The 27,460-nt window shown below is 36.0% G+C and overlaps 1 protein-coding gene across 1 annotated transcript in view; it reads right to left on the bottom strand.

Moving 5' to 3' along the window:
- Positions 1–27,460, bottom strand: part of Bank1 (B cell scaffold protein with ankyrin repeats 1) — a 239,984-nt gene that overhangs the window by 197,482 nt on the left and 15,042 nt on the right. The window contains 1 exon segment of the mRNA XM_051185442.1: positions 7,331–7,729. Coding sequence (XP_051041399.1) covers positions 7,331–7,729 — 399 coding nt within the window.

The following is a 27,460-nucleotide window of genomic DNA, read 5'->3' as shown; positions in this document are numbered from 1 at the left end:
CTGTTTAGCTCTGTGGGTGTCTGCTTCTGCTTCCATCGATTACAAGAAGAAGGCTCTAGGATGGCATAAAAGGAAGGTAGTGGTCGATCTCATTATCATGGAAGGGCATTTAAGGTAGTCTCTCCACTATTGTATGAATTGTTAGTTGGATTCATCCTTGTAGATCTCTGGGCATTTCCCTAGTGCCAGATTTCTCTTTAAGTCTATAATGGCTCCCTCTATTATGGGGTCTCTTCTTGTTCCCCTCTATTCTTTTCCTGTCTCAATCTTCCTGTTCTCTCATGCCCACCTCTCCCCTCCTTTTCTCCCCTTCTCTTTCTCCTAACTCCCTCTCCCCTCCCTCTATGCTCTCAATTTTCTCTGGAGATCTTGTCCCTTTTCCCTTCTCCGAGGGACCATGTATGTCTCTCTTAGGGCCATTCTTGTTTCCTAGCTTTTCTGGTAGTGTGGGTTGGAGGCTGGTAATATATATGGATTTTAGACATAGAGCAAAGGTCCATTTTCTTATACACCTCAGCAACACCTGCCCAGGAATAACACCACTCACACACATCAAGCACTAACTGTGAAAATTCCCTATGGACCTGTAAGCAGGAAAATCTTACAGATTAGTTTTCTCAGTTGAGAGTCCCTCTGTCCAAGTGATTCCATCTTGTATCAAGTTGACAATTCCAGTCAGGGCAAGAGGGAAGGACCACGGCAATATAATGATTGTCTTTCGTATCTCAGATCTTAAATCTAATAATCACATAGATAAATTCAGGCAGTAATATTATAAAAGTGGAGAAGTATAAAGGCAGAGGTCCTGAGTTCAATTCCAGCAACTATGTGATGGCTCACAACTACCTGTAATGAGGTCTGGTGCCCTATTCTGGTCAGGGACACATGTGAGCAGAACACTGTATAATAAGTAAACAAATAAATAAATCTTTAAAGAACCAGGAATGATACAGTACTGTCCATCATCCCCACCCATCTTCAGTGTAGTTCTTAAAATGCTAGGTAGAGCAAGAAAAGGAATCAAAGAGATCAAAATAGAAAAAGAAGTCAAATTATACCTATTTTCATGTGCTATTATTTATATGTATATATATATATATATATATGTGTGTGTGTGTGTGTGTGTGTGTATACATGTATACACACACTCATATATACATACATACACACACACACACACACAACATTCCCAAAAATTCTATGAGAAAGCTTCTGTGACCAATCTTTTTGGCAGTATGGTAGGACATAAAATCAACTTACAAAAATCAGTAGCTTTTCTAAATACCAACAACAAACACACTGATAAAGAGCACACAGACACACTTCCATTAACAATAACCTCCAAAAATATGTAGGAATAAACCTAACCAAAGATCTGAAAGTTTATAAATGGGAACATTTATTCTCTCTAGAAAGAGACCGAGAAAAACATTAGATGATGGTAAGACCCCCATCTTGAAAATAGTGCATTTTTGAGATACAGAATCTGAAGGAATTGAGCTGAAATAAACATGGAAGACTTCTCCCTGAGGGATAGCCCTCACAGTGTCTGAAGGTGCTATGCAAGCTGTAAAGGGAAAAGGAAGAATTAATAGGCCTGTCCAGCTGAAAGGTCTGCAAACACAATGAATTGTACAACAAGATATCTCATGGGTTCAATAGTGGTACATGTGACTCCTAGGCAAACAACAGCTATCTAATTGGACTTAAAAGTCCACTGAAGTAGGAGGGATTCATGCTTGCTATGGCAAACCTAGCCAACTACTTGTGACTGGTGAGGCTCTGGATACTAACTAAAGGAAAAGCTACTACTGTCACCTTCTTGGGTCAGTAAAATTTCTAACTGCCTTTTAAATATGTATCCTTTTACATATTTACATAGGTTACATAGGTTAAGTGCTGCCCTCATCCCTCATCCCTCATCCAGGAAGCTTTTTTGTTATAGACTAAAACCATTACAGAAATTCTCAACTAGTGAAAATGCAGAGAGCAACTGACGATGAGATGTCCAACCCCAAGTGGTATATCTACAAAGAGACTATATAGACCTCAGTCTCAGGAAACATCAAGGATGAGGGCTAGAAAGATATAAGAGCCAGAAGATTAAGACTTTTGTATAGATAGTATATTTTACTAATAACAGGGAAACAACAGTCATGAAATCTAAACAATATGGCTGACTAAACAAGACCAGCACAACAATGCCATTTGATATGCAAATATGGGTAGGTGAAATGCCACAAGTCCCTACCTCTAGATGAAGAATTACAAGCAATTAATGACTGCTGAGAGCAGGAGATTCATTCTTCTCCTGGGATATTACCCTTTATAGGTTATAGAATCCCAAATGGTCAGCATTAAAGACATTTCATTTAAAAAGACATATGTAATATATGCAAGTGTATTCATATGTGCATATGTACATGTAGTGTTTTAGGCTTATGATAACACTAAGTGGACTCAGCAGGCTGTATTTATGTGTGAACACACACATATAGGTATGAGTGAATGTGTGTGCAACAATAATAAAGAAGAGATAATATATTTCAGTGTGAGTGGTGGGGATACCGAAAGGCTAGGGGATAGATAGTATGTAAATATAATGCTCATGTGAATTCTCACATAAATTAAAAGAGCAAGTCAGAAGGGATGCTGGATGTTTTTTGTAATGAGATAAAAGTGTGTATGTATATACATATATACACTTATATTATACATATATGTATATATAATATAAATAATGATGAATGAAACTTAGAGAGAAATACTAAAGTTTTACGTATAGAGCCAAAAACAAATGATGAAATGAACAGGAGAAAAGCTGTGTGTGTGGCTGTAAAGCAGTGAGGAGAAAGCTCACATAAATTTGTGTTAGTCTCCGTTGGAGAATTAGCAAGACAGGAAATTTAGTTTTCTTAATTTCTTAAAAGGAAATAAAATACTCAGATGAAACATGAATCACTACTTAACTTTTTAAAATTATAAACTTTGTCTGGGTATTATAATTATTAAATATCTTTCTCTTTCATTAAACTTTATAAAATTTCCTGTGATTTTTCTTTGTCTGTGTGAATATATTAAACATTTAATTATTTTCATGACTTCCCTGGCATTTTTATTATCCTTTTTATCACAGCATGTTTCCGAATAAAAGGTCTTTTTCTTATCTTGGTGTAATTTCTCTATTGGGTGAAGGGAAGGCAAAAAAAAAAAAAAAAAAATGGATAGTAAGAATTGCATTCCACATCTTTTGTCCTTGAAAACTAGGTTTTATATATTCAATATGAATGATGATATGAAATATAAAAACATGGTAGGCCACTAAAAGAGCTTCTCAGAACAAATGAATCATTAAACAGACTGTAGCAATGTTAAGTGGACCAACTTGTTACATAAAAACTATGTGTGCCCAAAACTGCACACTTTCTTGTTTCATGCCTGTATCTATGAAGTGTGTGTTATATTTCAACATCCCTTTAAATATACACATGTGATTCATTGAGAATTTAAAATGTACATACAATACATTATATTTATTCCCTATTCCTCCCTAACTCCTCCCAGAAACATCTCCATTCTTCCACAGCCTTTCAAGTTCCTTTCATATTTTGCTTCTTTGTTTTAACTCACCAGTCCATTGTGTGCTGCCCATATACTTATAGATATGGTCAATCCACTTGGATCACAACCTTAAAAGTTGAGTCTTCCTCCCCCAGAAGTTATCAGCAGACAATAATTCAACAGCCTCTTCTAATATTTCCATTTGGTATATCTATATTACTCTAAAAATTTTGAGGTATAAAATTTGAATGTAGAAAAATTAATGTCAATCATTTCAAATTAGTGGTGTGCTATTTATAGAGGATTTATCCTATAAAATTTAATTTCAACTCCCAAGAGTTGTCTTCTCACCTCTACAACCTAACGATGGTAGGCATGCATCTGCACAGATAGGCAGACAGATAGACAGATACTCGCACACAAACACACACACACATACACACATACACACACACACACACACACACACAGAGAGAGAGATGGTCCAGTGAGAATTATTCAGAGAAAGTAGAAACTATGGGTGTGAGGAATCACTTAAAATTCTGCCATTAATCTTTTCTGCTTTGCCTCAGGATAAGAAACATGCAATACTCATAATTTAGATGCACATTATTTAGACTTCCTCATAACTTTCAAATTATATTTTTTCTACAAAATTAAAAAGATTAATGTACTGGAAAATTACAGAGAGAGAGAGAGAGAGAGAGAGAGAGAGAGAGAGAGAGAGAGAGAGAGAGAGAGGAAAGAAGGGAAAGTGAGTGAAGAGACCCAGTAAGATTACTATTGTCAAACATCTCACTGTAAACTTTGGATGTGTAATGAATAGTGATGTTATTTTTAAATTGGTTTCATAGTACAGAAGTTCAAGGTGTCAAGGAGAGGTGACCAAGACAAGATCAAGAGATGAATCTGCTAGAGCCACATGGATGAGCAAAGAAAAAATACAATAAAACTTACAAGGAAATTAGAAGTAAGAAAGAGAAAGTGAGGCTCCTGAAAAGAAGGAGCAACTGTCAAAGATACAAATAAAATTAGATACCAAAAAGTCAGAAGGAATTAGAAAGGGTGAGAGGAGTGCATCGTAGTCAAAATCAATCCCACAAATACTTCAAATGAATTCTTTGAAAACAAAATGATAATAATAAGCTAAAACAAAATTCTACTTCAAGAAACTGTTTCAAGAATAAAATGTCAGAAAATAGGGGAAAACAAAACCAGAAAACATGTCCCTGTGGTAATCCAGAATATGGAGTGATGGAGAGTCATTCTAGTGGACCACTAAGATGACCTATAAATAAAGGACCCTTTGTAAAAAAAAATCTTAATATCCTATAATGGTAGAATAAAGGACAACATAGTTAAATCTATTCTGAGTCAAATTATACTTCAAGTGTACGGCAAAAGAAAGGATTTTGAACATAGTAGAATTTGAAAATATTGTTTCCTAAGGACCTCCTTCAGGAGTCTATTAAGAGTAATTTTTAGCCAACCATCAGATGATATAATAACAAAGGAAAGTGTCAACAACAGAAGCTCTATTACAAGATAACCCTATGTACTCAAACACACACATAACACATACAGGAAAATGCAGCCACATAAAGATATGCATATACAGATACATGCACAGGTGTACACACACACACATACTGGAGCCATAAGATGTTTACAGCTCTAGACATCTAGCCTGTAGTCTCATAGCATATTCTTGCTTAGATACTCCTCACTTCCTGGACCTTACCTGCTATACAGTCCTCATTTATGATTATAAATAAATAAGTTTTGCAGAGAGTTGTTGTGGAATACTGATAACTAAAACAGGCTTTGAAAATACTTAATTTTATGGCTGAAGAAATGGCTTACCTGGTAATGTAACATAAACAGACATAAGGGTTAGAGTTTGGATTCCCAACAACTGCACAGTGGGATATATCTGCTATTGTAGTCTTGGGGGTTAGGGTGGAGCCAGAAAGATCCCTACTTATAACAACTTAGATTGATGAATGGGTAGTTTAATGAGACATGTGGTTTCAAAAAAAAAAAAAAGTAAGGTGATAAGTGAGAGGGAGTCGCTTGATATTGATCTAGTCTGCACACATATGTGTCCATGACCTACACATGCATACAAAAATAGGTGGTTACACTGCACACACACACACACACACACACACACACACACACACACACACACACACAATTTGTAAAGGTCAGAGTACTAGAAAACTAGGGGACAGGGTTCCTGCTTTGCCTTGCCTTGTTTAAATACTTTGGATTCCAACTACAGCTCTGGCAGATAATTACCCTATTGAGGACACTGAGAAGGTGTGAGGTATGTTGCCTCAATTTACAGAACTGCAACATGTGCAGATCCCATGTATGGAATGGCTAAATGCCACAGGATATAGTTGCATTGCTGCTCTGATGATGAATGCCATTAATTAATTACACTAGAAATGGATGGCAAAGACATAGTTTGTGTGAAGAAAAGATAAGTAAGCTTTTAGGCATTTGTGGGCCAAGCGGGAGAGACAGCCAGTAGGGTCTTCTTTGGAGAGAACTAATAAATGCTGATGTCCCAGCTATAAAGAGTAGTAACCCACCTGGAGTGAACAAATTACCATGTGTTAAAGAAGAGATGTTTGTCCCATTAAGAGACTAAAGTACTGACAGGGCCAAGAATAAGTGGTCACAAGAGAATACAGAAATATGTTCCAAGCAAAAGAGCCAAACTTGACACTTGATATGACCAGTGTGAAATAATAACTCCACCCTTTCCTTGTAAGAGGCAAAACCATAGCCACAAAGCTAGGTGTTTGAAGGCCATGTGTAGGCTGAGAAACTAAAGAAGCAACTGAATGTTAACACCTCTATGGCACGTTGGAACACTGCAGAGGGAGGTCCTTTAATGACATTAGTGTCAAAACTTGACTACCACACAGGAATGCAATTAGCTGAAGAATAAGAACTCATGTTCTGTTCTTTATATCATGGCTCTATGCTTAGAACAGACTTGCCATTTAAGATCAGTGAAATAACAGCATTTCATTCTGTAATAATATATCATGATATTGTAAGAACAACAGAAGCTCTGCATTCTAACTTGTCTTTAGACTTTGAACTGCTCTTGACTGGAAACAACCTGAGTGTAGATAGCAGTCGTTCAGGCTTTACCAGTTATGCCAGATGTTATCTTTCAGAAACAAACTGGCAAACAGCATATCACAGCTTGCTTGTGCCATCAAAGTCTCAGCCAAGTTGCTCAAAGGAATGAATATATATATATATATATATATATATATATATATATATATATATATATTCATTAGCCATTTTTTTAGAACAAATGCTAAGTTTTAACTGAAATAATTCTAAAAATGAAGAACCTTAATGCATTTTGTGGACCAGCCAGAACATTGTTAGGTGAACTTGGCATCCATGTTCCATTCTTAGCCTTATATCAGATGTTCATAAGCTTTAGAAAACTTTAAAAATTGTTATTTTATTTTATGTATATATATATGTTTTACTTGCATGTCTAACTGTGTACCATGGGTGTGCCTGGTTCCCACTGAAAAAGGTGTTGGATCCTCTGGAATTGGAGCTTTAGATTAGTGAGCTGCCATGTGGGAGCTGGGAAATGAAGTTGGGTCCTTTGGAAGAGTGGGCAGCCAGTGCTATTAACCAATGGGCTAACCTCTTCAGCCTTCCCACTGTAAAGCATAAGCAAATAAACATTTAAAACCCAACAAAGAAGATTTGGCATTCTTACCTGTGTATAAGATTTGTCTGACAACAGAGATGTAGTCCTCAGGCCCTTGCTCTGCTGAGATCTCCCACCGGCTCCTGGGGGCATTTAACAATTCAAAGAAGGAATGTGAACTCTCCATCCCACAAAGCAGGGTCACTACACTCTCTGGTGAGTGAAGTATCTTCTCTAGAAACTGGCACCTCTTTGGTGTTAGGTCTTTAAGTAGACTATTAGATAATATCAGGAGTTTACATTTGTAAGCATGTAAGTTTAGCAATTCCAAATGTGAAGAAGAGTAACACCACAAGGGATATAACAGGATTGCTTCCCTTTCTACAATATGTACAAATATTTCTTGCAAGTACAGAGCCCATTCTTCAGCATCTTCTTCATGTATCAGGAGGATGTCTTTTGCATTTCCTGGAAAAAGAGAAAAAAATGTTTCATTTTTCATATAGTCAGAAGACTAGCAGCAAGTTATATTATCCTTTAAATGTGAAAAACACCGTTTGGGAAACATGGTGATTTACTTATAATAGATACCAACATTGTAAAATGTTGTTATCCTTATGCAGATTAAAAAATTAATAAGATTTAACAGAGTCCTTGATTTGCAAGAGTCTTCTTCTACTCACTGTGCAAATGTGACTCCCCAGTGATGAAAAAAAAAAAAAAAAACAAAGTTTTATTTGCATGAAGGAATTCAACAGTGAAAACCAAAAGAGAAGGTGGAGTAATCATGTGTCAGGAAGTAACAAGCTGTGAACAGGCTAGATGGCTTACTGGGTAAAGGTACCTGCTGCCAAACTGAAACCTGAGTTTAATCCCTGGGCTCCACATCGTGCAAGAAGAAAACATTCCCATAAATTGTTCTCTGACTTTCAGACATTTGCTGTGGCTTGTGAACACCCATATATATATATATATATATATATATATATATGTGTGTGTGTGTGTGTGTGTGTGTGTGTGTGTGTGTGTGTGTGTGTATACATTAAAATTTGAAAATAAAAAATGTTATTATTGAATTAAACAGTAGGTTCCCGAACAACAGAGAACTAAGAACAGAGATTGATGAGAAATCAGAGTCAATAAACTCTCAGAATCTTTGCACATCTCCTTCCTACCTTTCATCCCATCACAGGGCTTCTATGTCAAGATACTATAACACAAGCTCAAAGCTGAGTCTGGGAAACCAAAGGCCACAAATCCAACATCTCCACAGCAAGAGAGAGAAGGACTATATAGAAGGCATTACAAGGACCACCCAGGACCTCCTGCTGCTTAAGCTCACAAACCACCCTGCATTGTGGGGATATTTGATAACACTGCAAAACCTGAGTTTGTTTGAATTAAATGAAACCTTGGGTCAAGAGGCAGAACCAGCAACTAGTTGACAGGAAGTAGCCATAGATGATTAGAGGGAGTCAGGAAAACAGATAGAAACACAGGAAGTTCTAGGGAAGGATTTTGAGTGTGCCATTCTTTTTTGGTTGGGATTGTGAACAGATGCTTTTGCTGGGTCACTAGCTAAGGAAGAAGGTCATCTGGTTATTTTTCAGCCTCTCTGAGCTAGCAGCTAGCAGGTTTTCACGTCAGAATGTGACTTCCAAGCAAAATAGATGTTAGAGTTTTAGTTAAAAACTACCTTGGGATTATGGAAATTACGGGTGGTCCCACGTGAAGACAAATAGTTATGGTTATAGTTTTCCTTAGTTAGGATTAAAGATAAATTACATATAAGACTTTAGACTCACGAAGATAGAATAGATGATGAAATATGTCTTTAAATCTTACTAAATGTTAATGGACTAAATACTGTTAGCTGTGATTTTTACTTGGTAGCTGTTGTGTGATATATGTTGCTATGTTAAGGAAACAAAAAACAAAACAAAAACAAAAAAACTACATCGGGCCATGTGTGGTGGTGCATCCCTTTAACCACACACTCTGGAGGCAGATCTCTGTGAGCACAAGGCCAGCCTGGTTTACACAGCTAGTTCCAAGACAGCCAGAGCTGTCACACAGAGAAAACAAACAATAAAAACAGACCAAAACTGCATTTGACTGCAAAGGCAGTAGCGGTTTGTGGTGGGAAGGACTCCTGCATCCCACCAGACCTCCATATCCACCTGAGCAGCGGGCCAGTGATGGCAAAGCCTCAGTCAGTAGCTGAAACAGTAGTAGATTCAGGTGTGGCCACTGTGCCTACAATAAAACAACAACCCTTGTGTGCCCCTTTCCCTCAGACTACATGAGGCAGAGAAGAAGCCAGGCACCTAAAAGTACCAGATAAGACAAGAAAATGCAAAGGGATATATTCCTAGCCATTCTAAAATAGAAGTCTGGATAAATATAAGTAAGGCAAGTATTAGCAGTACTAATTTTTTATGTGATAGCATGATGTCAAATGATAATAATGACAATGATCATTACAACAAAAAAAAGGTTACCATACAAAGACTGGCGAAAATTTTAAAGAAAATGGCAGGCCTTAAGAGTACAACAATAAATAAATAAATAAAAATAAAAAATAACCATAACTTGAGCAAAACAAGAGTTAAAAGAAAAATTTGACTTAAGGAAAAAAAAAAAAAGACTATTACGTCATCCAAGTGAATCTTAAAAAGTAATTAAAAAGTATTAACTAGATTAGAAATTGGAAACATTTTATTTTCCAACCTGAATCAAAGCTGGATGCTGTATTGTAAATGTTAAAAAAGAATGAAATTAAAATAGTACAAGAAATTTTGATAAGGTAGATTTAAAAAAAAGAAAAGATTAATATGTTGATAATACAAACTCTGAAAGTAGAGAGCAGAAAAGGTTACACTGAGTCATTCGGGGTTGCAGATACATCCCAGTTGGTGTAGGGCCTACTGTGCAGGCATGAGGACCTGATTCCAGAATACCTCTGCACTCTAGAGGTGGAGACAGGCAGGTCTTTAGAATTCATGGATGAGCCCATCTAGATGAGCATGACTTCAGGTTCAATAAGAAACCCTGTAAGGTTGGAAAACTATTGAGAAAAGCACCTCACATATATCTCTGACCTCTATGTACAAATTGAGGAGAACATTCTACATACACCTCTGACCTCTACATACACCATTGGGGAAAACACCACATGGATACATATCTGACATCCAGATACACAGGCATATATGTATAAGCACACCTACATGCCTTCATGAACATCTATAGACATAACAATACCTGTGCTTCCACCACACATGAATACACATACAATATTCTGAAGCAGAAGTTGTCTGTCTGGTAAGAGGGATGACAGGGTCAGTGGGCGGGGGATGAATTGGCGAAGGGGGGAAGTATGATCAAAATGTGGTACATATTTTATGAAAATGTCATACTGAAACCCATTATTGTGTACATGTAATACTTGCTGATAGCAGTTTTAAAGATATTTAAGATAAAATATAAACTCTATTACTTACATGTGCTTGGGTTATATTGCATGAATGCAGCAAGCACAACGCAATAGCTAATGAGAAGACGACTTTCAGTAGCCAGTTCTTTCATGGTACCATGGGATTTTGTATCAAATTCAGATTGTTGGTCTTAGGTGGAAAGGATGAGCCATCTCACCAGCCCAACATTTTTAAATATTTTTTTGAAAAATTCTTGGACTAAAGAATATAATGTACCAGTTTTATGACTCAATGGGGCACAACTGAAAAAAAAAACTGTTAAGGAAAATAACCCTTGATTGAATTGATCTTAGCTTAATTGTTATTATAAAATTTCTTTCTATATCCAGAAAGAAAAAGTGGGTCACTCACAAAGGGAAGCAGAGAGCTGGTGTAATTGTTTCAGAGTGATTTCAACAGATTATGGTGAAATATGAGGTAGTTCTCAAAACAAATTCTCCTAGCATGCTGATACTATAAGATACTGTACTGTGCAGCAACGAAATGAGCCATAGTTACAGACAATGTGGACAAATCTAAAGACAACACTAAGGGAAATGGGCAAGGAAATACACAGCAGAAGGAGATCGCTAATCTAACTGAGCACAGATCAGACATGTGAGGCAAGGGTTAGTGGATCAGGCTGAGGAAACCTGCTGGAGCTGAGGAATCACTCTCTAGCTTGATCTGCATAGGGATTGTAATTACGTACATACAGAGAAATAAACTCATTTGTATTGTAGACTCATTTGTATTGTAGACTCAATCTTTTTAAACTGTGGGTAAGGACCTTGCATAAAGGGGGTTAACAAACAAAATGACAAGAATTCATAAGTTTCTGAATTCGTGGCGATCAAAAATCAATTCTACATTAAATGCACATTGAAAGGGAGGTGTTTTTGACCACCTGCTCCTAGGATGCAATGTGTGACTTCACTGCAGTCTTGGTTCTGGACACACAACAGGCACAGTTTGCACGGTGCATACTGTCACAGCATGCAAAGCCATTGCACACTACCTGAAATATTACAGCTCAGATGCCACACTAAGGTACACTGTGAACTCCCGTGGTTACTCCTTGTACATAGTTATCTGCTCCTACTTAAACAAAAAGGTTTAATCATAGGAATTAACCTTTTAGTATTTTATACTGCTATTCCTTATTGTGTGTATCAAATTGATATACCTTTGAACTATACTGTTAGGATGATTAAATTTAAAAATTACTGTTTGAGTGTCTGACTTAATTTTATGAAATGTCACTTGGTAAAGTTTAGCTTATCACAAGAACAAAATTTCCAATAGTTTTTGAGATTTCTCTAAATATTATTCTGCCATTTTCCCCCTGTGTTATTCTCAGGATTGGTGATTGTAGAATATCAACAAACTCGCATCCCCCCAAAAAACCATTAAAGGTGCTGTGTGTCCCAAGGATCAAATAAAAAGCCGAATTTAATTTTTTAAAAATAAACACAGATTAGCATGCAGATTTGCTTTAATAATTATCAAAATTGTATATATACATATATATCAGATATTATATTTAAATAAATGTACTTATGATTTACTATCTGCATACTATTCTATAGCCCTATATACTACATAGCTTGGGCAATGAAAAAAATTTAGTTAAAAGTTGAGTGGAGAGGGAGTTATGAGAAAGAGAAGAGGAGGAGAGAACATGTGGGACCAGGAAGATTGTGTCAGGGGACAAATAGATGAGAACAAAAAAAAATACCATAATAGAGGGAGCCATTATAGGTTTGAAGAGAAAAGTGACTCTAGAGAAATGTCCAGAGACCTACAAGGATGACCCCCAACAAACAATCTGAGTAATAGTGGACAGGCTACATTAAATGTCCTTCTCTGATAATGAGATTGATGATTAACTTATCCACCATCATGGAGCCCTCATCTAGTAGCTGATGGAAACAGAAGCAGACACCCACAACTAAACAATGAATTGAACTCCTGGAATCCAGTTGCAGAGAGGGAGGAGTGATAAGAAAAGGGTTCAAGAACATGCTAGAGAAACCCACAGAGACAGCTGACCTCAACAAGGGAGAGTTAATGAACCCCCAGACCCATAGCTGGGAAACCTGCATTGGACAGACTCAGACCCACTGAAGATGGGTCTCAGATACAAGGCCTGGACAGTCTAAGGGACCTCTGAGAGTGGAACCAGGATGTATCCCAAAGTGTTTTCGTGCACCAGGAATACATTCTGGTTCAGGAAAGGACTTTGGGGGCACATTCTCCATATAGGGATACTCCCTTAGCTTAGAGGTAGGAGGGAGGGCCTAGTCCCTACTCCAAATGACTTGATCGATATAGATGATCCCTTCTGGAAGGCATCACCCTCCCTGTGGAGTTGGAGGGAGGAATGGTATAGAAGGGTGTGTCGGGGGGCATCGGAGGGAAAACAAGGAGAGGGAACTGGGATCAATATGTAAAATAAGAAAAATAATAAATATGTAAAAAAAAGAAAAAAGTGATCAAAAACAGAATAATTTAAGATGCTCTGTTTTAGGATTCACATTAGCTAAAGTGTAATGAACTTGTAAATTAAGAAAAGTAGCAAAAGGAAGTTTGGGGATGGAACTATTCAGAATTTCCTGAGGTGGGTCGGTCTGGCAGCAGGTGGGTTTTGGAAACAAGATTCACAGAAACTAAGGCAATTCCAGAACTGATCTTCACAAACCTGGAAGTGAGGCCTAGGCCCTGCTCCAAATGATATGACAGACTTTGAAGATTCCCCATGGCAGGCCTCTCCCTCCCCGGGGAGCAGAAAGGGGATGGGATGGGGGTTGGGAGAGTGACAGGGGAGGAGGAGAGAGTGAGGGACTAAGATTGACATGTAAAACAAACTTGTTGCAAGTTTAAATGAAAAATGTTATAAAAAACCAACAAACTGGGCGTGAATACTAATCACAGAAGCTTGACGCAAAGTTTAAATGCAATTAATTCCAGAAAAGCAAAGTAAAACAAAATTATAATGGAAAATGAAATAATTATATATTGTTTGGGTCAATGGTATCAATGTATAATAACCATAAAAACGTTAAAACGGGTTAGTCGTTAATTGCAAGCTGAGAGTAAACTATCGCAGAGAATAAGACAGGTCAGATGGACTAAGTGGTACAAATTCATATGCAGTATATCAGTAGGTAGATGCCAACACGTAATAACTAACACCAAAACACATACATAATAGCTAGTACTTATCATAACACAGCACAAGCATGCATAATACACCCAACTTAAAATAAATAAACAAACAAACAAATAGTAAATAAATGAAGAAATAGTAATGAGATATAATTAATAAAAGGATAAACAGCATTGTTTTGTTTCTTCATTTATCATTGAAGTTGAGTAGGTATGCATTATGTTCATCTTTAATAATGCATGTCATATAAATTTGATGACTAAAGTTGTATCCAAAAATTGATGCAAACTTTAGTCTCTTGCACTGCTCTTTGAACATCTTTTACCCAGGATGAAACCTGAGCAGGCATTCTCATTTCAGTTTGATTTGTACTTTGTCAATAACCTCTCTGTGCTAGTTTTCCAGAGACTGAAAATTAGCATTTAGTGTTATTCATTTCATCCTCATAGATGAAGTCCTGCAAGCCATTTAGTCTTTAATTTTCTCAGTTGTTATTTATTGAAACTTTGTATGTACCCCAGATGCCACTAAATAGTAAACATCCATTGTCATCAGGTCTCCCCTTGGCGTTCCTGTGGTCTCCGTGGAAAGAATTCAGAGCATAGTTTATTGTAGATAGAACTCTCAAGGTGTGAGAGTGGACAATGACTTACACTGTCATTGTGCTGATCTGCAGTTTAGTTAGGCTGTATGTAAGTATTTTTTTCAGTTATTTCCTTCCTTCCTTCCTTCCTTCTTTCCTTCCTCCCTTCCTTCCTTTGTCTCCAAGGCAGGGTTTCTCTGTGTTGCTTTGTAGACCAGGTTGGCCTGGAATGCACAGAGGTAAGTTTTTATTTTGTGTGTGTGTGTGTTTGCTTGTTTGTTTTTAAGTATCTAAATCAAGTAGTTTTTACCTAGGAACTTTTTCCTGTCCAGGAGATTGATAGGCCTGTTTGAAATGAATCTTATAGGAAGTGGGTAGAGGTATAAAGTCTCCTGATGGATAGGAAACCTACAGGGTTCAGCATTCTTGGAACCATGTTTAGGTAGTCATTGACTAATGACCTGCAAACAATTCAGGGTGCCTGAAAAGAGCCAGAGATACAACCCAGGCCCCTTCCTTAGACCAGGAGTGACAGTCCGCAGTATCAGTTCCTTGTCTTATGGGCCATTGAGGGAGGGTTCCAGCTCCAGTGTCTTCCAAGCCTGCTGAAATTGAACTAGCTCCTGAACTCATTCATTCAATCCTTACAAGGTGAGCAGAGATGGTTTTCCTTATTCACTGATAAAAGCTCATAGAGGAGAATTTGTCTCATTTGTCACAGCCATAAATAGTATCCAACATTCACCTTTCTGCTGCCTTCGATTTCTTTACTAGGGAACTGAGTCTAAAACAAAAAGTTAATAGAAGCCATATTCACATCTATGACGCTCTTATTCCTTGTCTTAGGAGTGTATACTACAGCGTAAATATGTAGGCTGTAGATCCAACATGAATTATCTCTGAGTTCTCAAGAGTAGTCTGGAGGCGATGCACTTTGTTTACACACTTGAACTAAATCAAGTTTAAATCGTTACCATCTCAAATTAGAGTGTGAAGATCAGCTAACTTTTATAGGTTGGGAAATTTAATAATAAATGATGAATCTGTCTCATAGAAACACAAAATTTAAATCCTGGGAATGTATAATGTAATCAAATAACATTACTACTGAAGATGCAATTATTGTCCCAAATAGGTTATTCAAAATCTAAGTCACAAATCTAGCAACATTAAAGAAATAAAAGCTTTGTACAACAGTGTTGTATGACTTGCTATGGAGTTACGAACAAATGTATACATTCACTGAAAGTAGGATGGAGAAATAAAGACCAAAATAATAATTCCATCTAAATCTAGCTCAGTGAACCATTGAGTTATGAATACAGTGTGGGTGAGCTGTTACTTACAGGAAAGACTATGATTCAAGATCAGTTGCATCACCACAAAGCCCCATGACAGTGACTCCAGTGTAGTAAATACATTTTAGCATCCCTCCTTTAGATATGCTTACACTTTTTATGTATAACAGTACAGATCTGGAGCAACTATGAGCCTGGGGAACATCATTAACTGTTTAGATTATTTCTTGCCATCACTAAAGGATCCAGAAATCTCAACATCACATGTTGTACTCCAGGGTAGAGAAAAGTCAAGCCACACTCATGCCTGGAAACAGTCACTTTATTCCTGACAAATTGCTTTTCAAGAACAAAATGAAGCCATATATTTTTTTTTACTTATTATGAAGTATTCTTTCAGATTCAATAATGTCTCATTTGTCTTATAAAGTACTATAATGAATTTTTAATCTGAAATGAAATTTATATTAATAATTTATAATAATGCTTATACTGAAAAAGATTATGTGTATTATCAAAATGATGAGGCTAAACATAAATTAAAATTATTTTGTAAAAACAGTCTCAAATGGACATTTTTCTTTTTCTTTTTTAAATTAGACCCAATGTCAACCCAAAATATCAATAGGCATAATGAGAAAATATTACAAGTTTCTAACTTTTAAAGCTACATCTTTTTTCTCACTGGCAATAAAAAGGAAAGAAAATAGAAAGGCTAGGGATGTGATTTGGTGACTGAGTGCTTGCCTAACATGAATGAGCAAGGCCTTTGGATCCCTGGAAAAACTTAGAAAATGATAAAATGAAAGGTGTAGTCATGCAACTGCATTTTGTTATAATCATGAATGTTAATGCTCCCATTTCAAAGGGGGCAAGGAGTTTATTCTGAGCCAAATATGTATAGCTAGGACCTGAGAACATAGATTCAAGTTGCCTGAATGACATGTTCCAACAAAAAAGCAGTTAATTATAGATAGAGCTTTTCTTTTTTTAAATCAACACAGAAAGGAAAAATGCAAGGCAAGGAAATGACTAAGTAAATTACTATCTGCAGCAGGTAGGCAGATTACAGCAGATCAGGAAGTTAGAAAGTAGTTACATTAGATATCTGATCACATTTTTAGTTTTGGATTGGTGAACACTAATGATCCACTAAGGATATGTTCAAGATGTTTTCTATGTACTCAAAAGGATATTAGTTAGATACAAAAGCAGGCTATGGGGTCAGAGAGACGGTCCATTGTTTAGAGGCACTTGGATGCACTCATACCCTGAGCTCAATCTCAGGATTCTACACAGTAGAATTCTACACAATATCAGGAAAAACTGACTTCTAAGCACTTCCTCTGATCAGTGTGCACACAAGTACATGCACGTGCATGCATACATACACACGCACACACACTTAAAAAGAAGTGGACTGTGGATGCTGTCAATGAGACTACTGATAATTCATTTTGTCTCTGCAGCTGTAACACTCCAGGTTTGTGTAATCACAGAGTTCAAAACAATCAGCCTTGTAGTACATGAGTGTGCCCCCCCCACCACATGTGCACACACCTTTATTTCAGTCACTCAGCAAATACAGTTATAACAGCTTTATATTTCAACTACGTAATGGAATTTTCAGTATAACAGAAAACTGAAAGCAGAATTTGCTATACCTATTAAGAAGGCGAAACACTATATCATATTTTCCCTCCAAGAAAGTTGGTTCATTCTATTTATTCATAGAGGAAAAAGTGCCTTGTGTTTCTTGTACAATTTGCTTAGTTCGTGCAGACAACACTACAGATATGTTTCCTGCATCTCCCTGGATCACCAGTCAGAGCCATTAATGGTCAGTTATTTAGCCTAACACTCCTTCCCTCTGCTTTTGAATCTCATGGACTTTCTATGTCACTGTGCACCTGTTCATGTGAAAAATGGGTCTATAACACCAAACATATCTGATACTCAGAAACTGTTCCTGATTCCTGACAATGTGAGAGACTGAAAAGTATAGATGGAATGGTTTTTAAGGGCTATTAGAATGAAAAAGTGAATGTATAAACCTGAATATCTGAATATATCAATATGGTTGTACTCATACAGTATTCAAGAGTTAATGCGTTATTTCAAGTACACAGATGGCATGAGCAGCCTGTTGGCACCATTGAATCTGAAATGCCAGAAGTTTCCTGTTGTGATAAGTACAGGTCTCAACAGGAAGACTTCCTATAAAGAGTTAGACGGTAAATACATTGAGCTTTGTGGACCATATAGCATCTCTTCTCCCTTCGCCTGATATTATTCCTGCTGTCCTTCCTCCGTTTAACACTTTAAAGGTGAAAAAAAATTCTTTGCTCATAAATAAAGAACAGACAGGACACTGACAGATCACTGTCTTGTTTTGCTTGTAATTAGCTAACTCCTTTATAGAATGTTCTAAGTTCCCTTCCATGAAACATTAAAATATCCATTCAAGAAAACACTGTGGGTTTTTTTTTTTATTATTCTCTGCAACACAAATACAAGGATAGGATTAGACCCTTGCATTAACCTTTTGGTGTGAGTGGAGAATAACAAAGTCTAGATAGATAGAGAGCAAATATTACCATTAAGAACTGGAGACTAAATATCAAAGTTTCTTAGTCCCAATGATTATTGTGGTAATTTGTTGTGAAAAGTGTATATATACACACACACACACACACACACACACACATATATATATATATATATATATATATATATCCTATAAAGTTTCTATTTCTTTATAAGTAAAACAATTTTAGATTTGAGCATGGAAAACAAAATGGCTGGAGTTATTGAATGGAATTTCAGAGACATTTCTAGAAGACCAGCATGCACTTTTAACTCCTGAGTCATCTCTCCAAACTGCAGAGACTCTTAAACCAATGTTTAGATTCAGAGACCATTAACTGAGGGAAGGTCATGTTTCTTGGACAGCACTATTCTTTGTACGGGTTTCTGGAGCATCTACTAAGCCTTCTCATAGTTACTGGCATCTATGGAGACTGGGAAAAAATTTCAGTAAAATTCCCATAAATGTTTTCTAGTGATAATTACTTAGTGGTTCCAACTGACACAATTTCGAAAGACATAAAATATATCAGTGGTAGGAATGGAAGTCAGTCATAATGATAAATGGCATCTTCCCTTATGATTATTTAATGGTTTTACTGGGGCCCATAGATGTCCTATGAGCATTTTAATTGACTTTTTTATGATACTAGGGATAGAATTTAGGACTTAATTTTGGTGTGTCTCAAACAGTTACATCTTATAACTATCGATGAACTAAAGTAATAAAATTATAAGTTTGCAACAACCTGGCAGTGATAACAGTAACATCACTGACTTAAATCATGACTGTTTGCTATCCTAATAAAAGCTGTAGAGATGTTGACCACAATGACATATCATGAAATACATATGTGACTTCATATAAGATGAAAACATATAATTGGTGAAATTAAGTGTACTCAAGCATCATGACAGAGCCAGCTAATGAGATTGCATGATATATGTCACATTTATGCTCCAATATGAATGGTCCCTCCATATCAGCAAACTTTCTAGAAAGACAAAGTGTAATTAAGTATACTGACATGCTGAAAGACACTAATGATAGTCACAGGAAGCATACTAGTTGTGAATGAGACCCACAGCCACAAGAACTCTGCTGCACAGTCAAACCATCGTAAAAGCCATTGCTTTTTTTTCTTCCAAAGATGCTTAATAAAATTTTTAGAACTTTTACCAGGAGTTCTACAACAGTTATTCATCAGATACTAAAGGAACACTTGCCTCATTTTTCTGATACCCTCTTTGTTTTTGAAATAAACTTATGTTCCTATTGAGTCTTCATAGAAATTAATTTCTGCCTATGGGGTTTATGTAGCCTAGTTGATCACTAGAGAAATAAATTATTGATTTAATTATGAGTAACTATATTCTATTACAAAATAGAATATACTAAAATGAGTGCAATCTTGATGGGAATATTTAGTACCATAGATGTGTAGTTCTCATTCCCATACCATTACCTCTTACTGCATCTACACCATCCCCCAATATGGAGCTATAGCCTCACCTAGGAAAATTACCTAACCTGTAGGAAGAGAAAAAGAGGGAGATGCTTGGCATTGATTTCTGGAGAAAATTTAAAAAGTGAGCATCTCCAACATTATGCACCTACCCACAATGCTGAAAGAGAGTAGTGGAAAGAAAATATTTTAGTTAATGGGATTTTGTACACTTTGATCTGGTCATTCTCTTTACTTTGAAGAAAATATGACTTGGCTTGAGCTATGAATCTACAATGAACAAAAGAAGAAAAACAGTGGAAAGAAATATACCTAGGTAATTTCAGAATTAAGTACCCAAATGAAGTTACTAAATAAGAAACACACTGAGAAAAAAGACTTTACATTACAGTCTTCCATATAATGACTTTCTTATGTCCTTTGTGGTCTATATTGGATTATATAAAAGCAAATTTGATGTGAACTCATGTTTCCTGGTTTCCTTTGTGAGTAACTGAACCTGCACAAGCTTGTGACCACACTGTTGATCAGGAAATGCTTACTGAACATTTGTTTGCATTACAGTGGAGGCTGCAACAGGATCAAAGTTATATAGGTTTTATATAATCCTAGGAAAATTCCTTCCCTGTGGCAAAGTCCATTTCACAAACAAAGAAAAAAAATATTTTAGGAAAATTACAAAGTTTAGGACTGATGTTTTGAAGATATTTAATTGAAACACTATCAAGACTAAATTTACATGACTATTAGTTTCTAAAATATACAGATTTATAAAACTCTGTAAGTACACAGTAGAGTCTATTTCATTTTTATAGCTACACCACAATATTTTTGGCTATAAAACCAAGTTTGACAAAAATTAATATAAAATGTAAGATTAAACAAATATCTTTTTAAGGGTTCTAATAGTTCTAATATAACCCTTAGAAGATTAATTATAGAATAAAATACCTTTAAGTTATATTAATTTTTAAGTATTGATTTTATCCTATTGTACATCTTTATGAAGTTTGATTGTGACTTCTGAAAATTGAATTTTCTTTAAATATTTTGGTAGATATTGGCTAGTATAATTGAAAAACAAAACATTAAACCTTGAAATTACAATTGATAAGTTTGACCAATAGTAAGTGTAAAGTCTAGTATCTTAGGCCTCAAACATATATGTTAAGGACCCTGTATCATGCTTATAATTTCATTCTGTAATGCAGACATAGTAGTTCAAAATTGTTTATCTTTGGTTTTATTGAGGTTGTAAAAGCTATGAAAAATATACCAGGGGCTAACTATAAAATAAACTTCTAAACAGGATCCCACTTCATACTATAGTTTCTTGTTATATTTTAGTATCATGTATGGGAATAGCCAATAACCTATAGTCCAAATTTCCTATGCTGGATAGGTGTATCTGTCTAATAATGAGGTCTCTTGTCATAGACTCTATTTTCTTGAAATAAAAACATAAACATATATGTATAATTTTTTTCCTTAACTTATTACTTTATATTGTTGCTGGTTAACTCAATATTTGTATTGCTACATCTCAGCCTTATTACCAATGCAATCACCTTAATTCTTTGACTGCATAATGTCCTTACATTTGATTGCAAATGAGCCACATTGCAAAATAACTACATCAAAGTTTCCACTTGATGATAATAAAATACAAAATCCTTCTACACAAACATTATGATATTATTTTAGAGTATTCATGGTATTACAGGTTTTTAAAAAAGTATTCTAACCCAAACAAAAATTTTCAACTTGAAAATATATAAACTATAAAGCTTCAGAAACATACCCAAATCAATATCAAGACCAAACCATTAATCTTACATTCTCTAGTGTCAAACAGTGCTAACTATCAAACTACAGCACAAGAGATGTTACTACAAACTGAAAATAACAAAACAAACAAGCATTCCATTTATAGCATCCCAGTAGACACCAGCACAGGATCATTTGTTGAGATTTGAAAAAATAAAGAGCAAACCAAGGTGAACTGCTAAACCCATGTCTGCTGTGTTATCTCTGAGCAAGTGAAAACCATTGGCAGTCTCTTGCTTCTTTCTCTTCATCTTCAATTTATTCTATTATTTTCAAAGCACCAAACCACAAGAAGGTGGAGGTAACAGAAAATAAGAGGGAAGGAGAGAGAGGGAGGAAGAGGTGGGTAGTCATGATTTCAGAAGAGTGGTCAAATCAATTTCTTCCCTTCATAAAATACTTTCATGAACTTGGCAAGTTTAGTGTGCTAACAAATGTTTGTAAACCAAGACTTTGAAATTATATAAGCAAACTTTTGATTACTGTTTTGATATTGATGTCTCCTGAGAGTTTTGCTATGTGCTGAACTGCATGTGTCATATTATAAAGATACTGCTGGTCAAGAATAAATATTTAGCAAACTTTCTCCAAAAACTTAATCCCCAATTATTTAAATTGGGGATTAAGCAGTCTGGTGAATACTGCAGTATGCTTTGGAGAATTGCATACTAGAAAGCAAGGACATAAGGAAACAAAGAATAGATGCTCATCTTGTCATTTAATATGGGCAAATTCAGCCAAGGAGACTCATCTCAATGCCTGTAATCACATAATGGTTTTTAATTTAAGAAAAACTGAAAACTGGTAAAGTGTGTCTCCACCACCCACAGAATTTCCCTAAAACCCACCTGGGGCTCATGCTCAGAGTAAAGAAGATTTCTGGGCAGGAATTGATCCAAACAGAAAAAAAAAAAAAAAAAAAAAAAAAAAAAAACTCTAAGTAATCCTTTAAGTCTAGGACAGTTGTTGACAGCAACCACGTCCCGATCACTTTAAGTCCATTCTTTTCTAAGAATGTGAGAAGGTTCCTCTTGCTTTATAGAGTCATTATTTGAGAACTGAATTTTCTAGGGGCGGGGCCCAGAAAAGAATGGAAGCAAGCACCTTGGTGATATTAAGTCCACTCAGGTGTAAGAATAACTATAGATATTTTAAGATATTTCTCATACTAGGGTGGATGGCATTAGCCATAGTTCTTAGTTTCCTTTTTTATAAATTTTTAATTTTATTTATTTTATACTTTTGTGCAAGTACGCTCTCTCTCCTCTCCGTGTGTGTGTGTGTGTGTATATGTGTGTGTGTGTGTGTGTGTGTGTGTGTGTGTGTGTGTTTGTGTATCTGCATGCCAGATGAGGGCATCAGATCGTGTTATAGATGATAGTAAGACACCATGTGGTGTCTTACTCAGGACCTCTGGAAGTGCTCTTAACTTCGTAGCCATCTCTCTAGCCCAATTCTTAATTTCTTAAATGTTTTTGACAGAAGAGAAGAAAGATGATCTTAGACTTTCAAACAGCTTTTATTATTTACTAGAAGACTCAATATATCAATATATGCTGTTTATTCAGTATATAAATAAATTCTTATTCAAACTCTACCTCAATACACTAATGAGGTTTGGTCAAATGAAGGCCAAATCACCTATGGCAGATTTGAAACTATTATGCACTTAAAATTTTAGATCAGAATTCTCAAGTCAATAGAGTATATTTATGGTGTTTATCAGAAACTATAAAAGGTAGGAGAGATGGTGAATTAGGGGAAGAGATTGTATGGTAGAGTCAATATGTAAGTCGAAAAAAATTTAAATGTTTTATTTTAGACTAACTTTTGTGAAGATGTGTTTTTAGTACCACACTCCATGCATCACATTAACAAAATTATAAAGATGAGAACGTGGTAACTAACTTGGTCACAAACCACTTGTTTGCATTAGTATCTGACATTTGCATGTTCATAATCTAGTAAGATCTATGTGCACTTTTAATTAAAAGTAAACTTCCAGGCAAAGAAATATTTTAGAGTAGGAAGAACCAGAAACAATATTACAAGTATTCATAATATTTATAATTTTTATTTAAATTTGGAACAAACTTGTTTTACATGTCAATCCCAGTTCCTGCACCCTCTCATCCTCTCCTGTCCTCCCCACCAACCCCCATCCCTTCACCTTTCTGCTCCCCAGGGAGGGTGAGGCCTTCCATGGGGAGTCTTCAAAGTCTGTCATATCATTTGGAGCAGGACATAGGCCCTCCCCCATGTGTCTAGGCTGAGGGAGTATCCCTCTATGTGGAATGGGCTCCCAAAGTCCATTCCTATACTAGGGATAAATATTGATCCACTAACAGAGGCCCCATAAACTGCCCAGTTCTCCAAATTAACACCACATTCAGGGAATCTGGGTTGGTCCTACACTGGTTTCCCAGCTATCAGACTGGGGTGCATGGGCTTCCCCTTGTTCAGGTCAACTGTTTCTGTGGGTTTCTCCAGCCTGGTCTTGACCCCTTTGCTCTTCACTCCTCCCTCTCTGCAACTGAATTCCAGGAGTTTGACTTAGTATTTAACTGTGAGTGTCTGTTTCCATCAGCTACTGGATAAAGGTTCTAGGATGGCATATAAGGTATTCATAATTTTCTTCTTACTATTAAAGCATGCAAGATGTTGTACATCAAACATGGACGCTCCCTCTCATATAAAAGACTGAGCACTGCTAATAACATATGAAAATAGATGCTTTCAAGTGACTCTTCTTGTTTGCTATGCTTTGCTTCATGAAATAGGCTCTATGTAGCCCAAAATAGCAATCCTCCTGCCTCCATTAACCTTAATTACTCCGATTACAAATGTGTGCCATCATGCCAAGACTAACTTTATCCTCAAATGATTTTAATAATGCACTTTAGTTATCAAATGGTATTACCTAATTAATTATATTTCAATACAGCATACCTAGCTATTCAAATATAGTATTGAATATATTAATAGGTATACATTTATGTTTGTTTACAGAAATAAGATCGAATTAGTATTTAAATTTTTGCCACCAAACTTACATAGTTAATATAATTAAAAAATCTCCAATTAAACTGAAAGTGGTAGCTCACACGTATAATACCAGCACTCAGAAGACTGATAGAGGAAGGGCTACATGAGTTTGGGACCATCCTGGGCTACACAGAAATTTACAGAAGTGCTTGGGCTAGAGAGTGAGACTCTGTATCAAAGAAAATGAAACAGCATCACACACACGCACACACACACACACACACACACACACACACACACACACACACACACACACACACAGAGTCATATACAGGCTGGGGAGGTGGCTCAGTATGTAAAAGCATATGCCGCTTTTCCACACCACCTCTCTCTCCAGGGCACACACACTCTTCCAGGCTCTTTGCGTACTCATACACACTTAAGCATAAAAATACACAAAATATTTAGAAGAGCTACATAGGATTATCTGGGAACATAAGAATGAAACAATGCAGTGGTTTTTACCAACCAGTAAAGTCCTTCACATAGTCATATTTAGCTGCCTATTCTTTCTTCCTCTTGTCCCTAGCTCTCACCCTCAGAATGCTAACACTTTATGGTCCTCATTTCTCAGCTGGAATTGCAGATCAACTATTTTGAAATACAATAAGGAAACTCATAACAGGTACTGTAATGATAAAATATATTTATCAATTCAATTTACAATTTTATTTAATATGTTAATGATAATATGGGAAGACAATTTGTAGGCTTGAGAGGTAAAAGGATAAAAACTCACAATTCTTGCCTTTAAAGAGAGTTACATATTATAAAAATGAAACAGGTTAACATAAATTACTATGCTACAGTAGTTCATTTTAATGCCCCATACAGATACATGGCTGAGGGGAACAGGACTGATGTCCAATGTCTAGAATCAGCACTAGGGAGTCTTAGGGACAGGGATTACAAGCGTTAGGGGAACCTGGGGTACTCAGTGGGAATTGTCTCAAAAATGAAAGGAAGAGACAAACTTGTGGCTGAGGAATTCTCACTTTATTCAACCTACTGTCAGTGTAAAGTTGTCTTTAGAACAAAACATTAAGTCCTTGAATATCGAAAAAATTGCCGAGTTGAACAACTGTCAAACCTAAACTATTTAAATTTTATAAATACCATTTTTGAAAAATATCCCTATTCTTTGACATTTTGTCATTTGCCCTTAAACTTATAATGAATTAGTATGTAAACTGAAGGTTAGAAATCATAAACACAATAAATGTATATGTATAAATACAAATATACTTAAAATTCAAGACAAGTGTTATCAGTATTTATTTTTGAGTGGATGACTGTGGTATATTATATTCTTATATTAACTGTTCTGTTCCATGTATGTATTATAAAATGTATATAACATGTACATTTTATAATATAATCCCCAAAATTACAGCATGTGGTTTCATATTTTTGAGGTAGCTAGACTAAAAAGGTTACAGACCTTTCATTTTATCTGGACATTAAAATAATGTGAAGTCCAGAAAGATCTTCCTATAATGAAATATGCTGAAGTGACTCTAAGAGAGTCATTGATCTGTTCTTCAGGTTTTATCAAGGCTTATTCCTTCATCCTTTAGTTATGCAATCAGACTGGAATCCATTGTCTGATGGTTAGGTAATATTTTATTATTTATACAACCTCCATTGTCTTTGTTGAGTCCACATCTATTGAGAGATTTGTTTACTTTTCCAAACTTCCAAAAATCAAGTAGTAATACAAATTTATTATCTTAAAGGTTGTTACAGTTATTGAAAGGGGTCGCCCTGATAAAATCAGCAGTTGGAAGGATTAAGTTCTATCTGAAGACCTTAGAAAAGAAGCCTCTTAATTACACCTTCTGCTTTCTAGAAGACATCACCTTTCATGGCTCACAGCCCCAACTTCCATCTTCAAGCCTGAGACATTTGCTCAAGCCCTCCTGAGGCAGCCAGTCCTCCGCTCTTCCTCATGTACTTCTGAGGACACTGACTACACTGGGCTGTTCTAGAAAGTGCATGAGTGTTCTCCATCTCAAATTTATCAGCTGGCAGCTTTCACTCCACCTGAATCCTTAGTCTCCCTTTACCTGACATAGTCACAGGATCAGGAGTTAGATTTGGGGATTCTCTGTCTAGCACATCATTAGGTTTGGAGAATTTCTGTCTGGTACACCATCTGAACACTTATTTTCAGCCCAGCTCCTTCTGCCCCTGCCCTTAAGCCTTCTGAATAAAACAGACTAAGATGCAGCGTGCTTGCTGCTGCTCTTCAGTGTTTGTAGGAAAATGCTGATTAAATAGCTTAAATGATCATTGTTTAGATTTCCCATTGAGTCAAAGCAAATGATACATTAGAAGGATTTTCTAAGAGTCAATTAGTAGGGGTTTGGAAATTCCTTTGAGGATGCCAAACATTAAGCAGACACAAATTAGAAACAGTGGGTTTCTAAAGGACTCTTTATTGCTAACGTTTTACAGAGTGTTTTAATCACATCTGTATTACAGCTCTGATGATTTTAAATACCCCAATGGCCATCATTAAAAACATGTTATTTTTCTAGCAGTACACTGTAGCTCTCTCCTTTACCTCATTCACTTACAAGCACTTTGAGAAAACAAAATTTTTGTTTGTTTGTTTGTGTTTTACATTTATTTGGAAGCTGTGTATATTGGTTCTTGTAATGAATGTCCCTGTGATAATTTTCTTTTAGGTACCAATATCATCTTGTACATCACAAATTTTCCTATTATAACAAGTACAAATAACTAG

This window comes from Phodopus roborovskii, unplaced genomic scaffold (genome assembly GCF_943737965.1).
Source record: "Phodopus roborovskii unplaced genomic scaffold, PHOROB, whole genome shotgun sequence".
Taxonomy (NCBI): Eukaryota; Metazoa; Chordata; class Mammalia; order Rodentia; family Cricetidae; genus Phodopus; species Phodopus roborovskii.
Note: the sequence above shows the minus strand (reverse complement) of the source record. Positions and strands in the feature narration are given on the sequence as shown.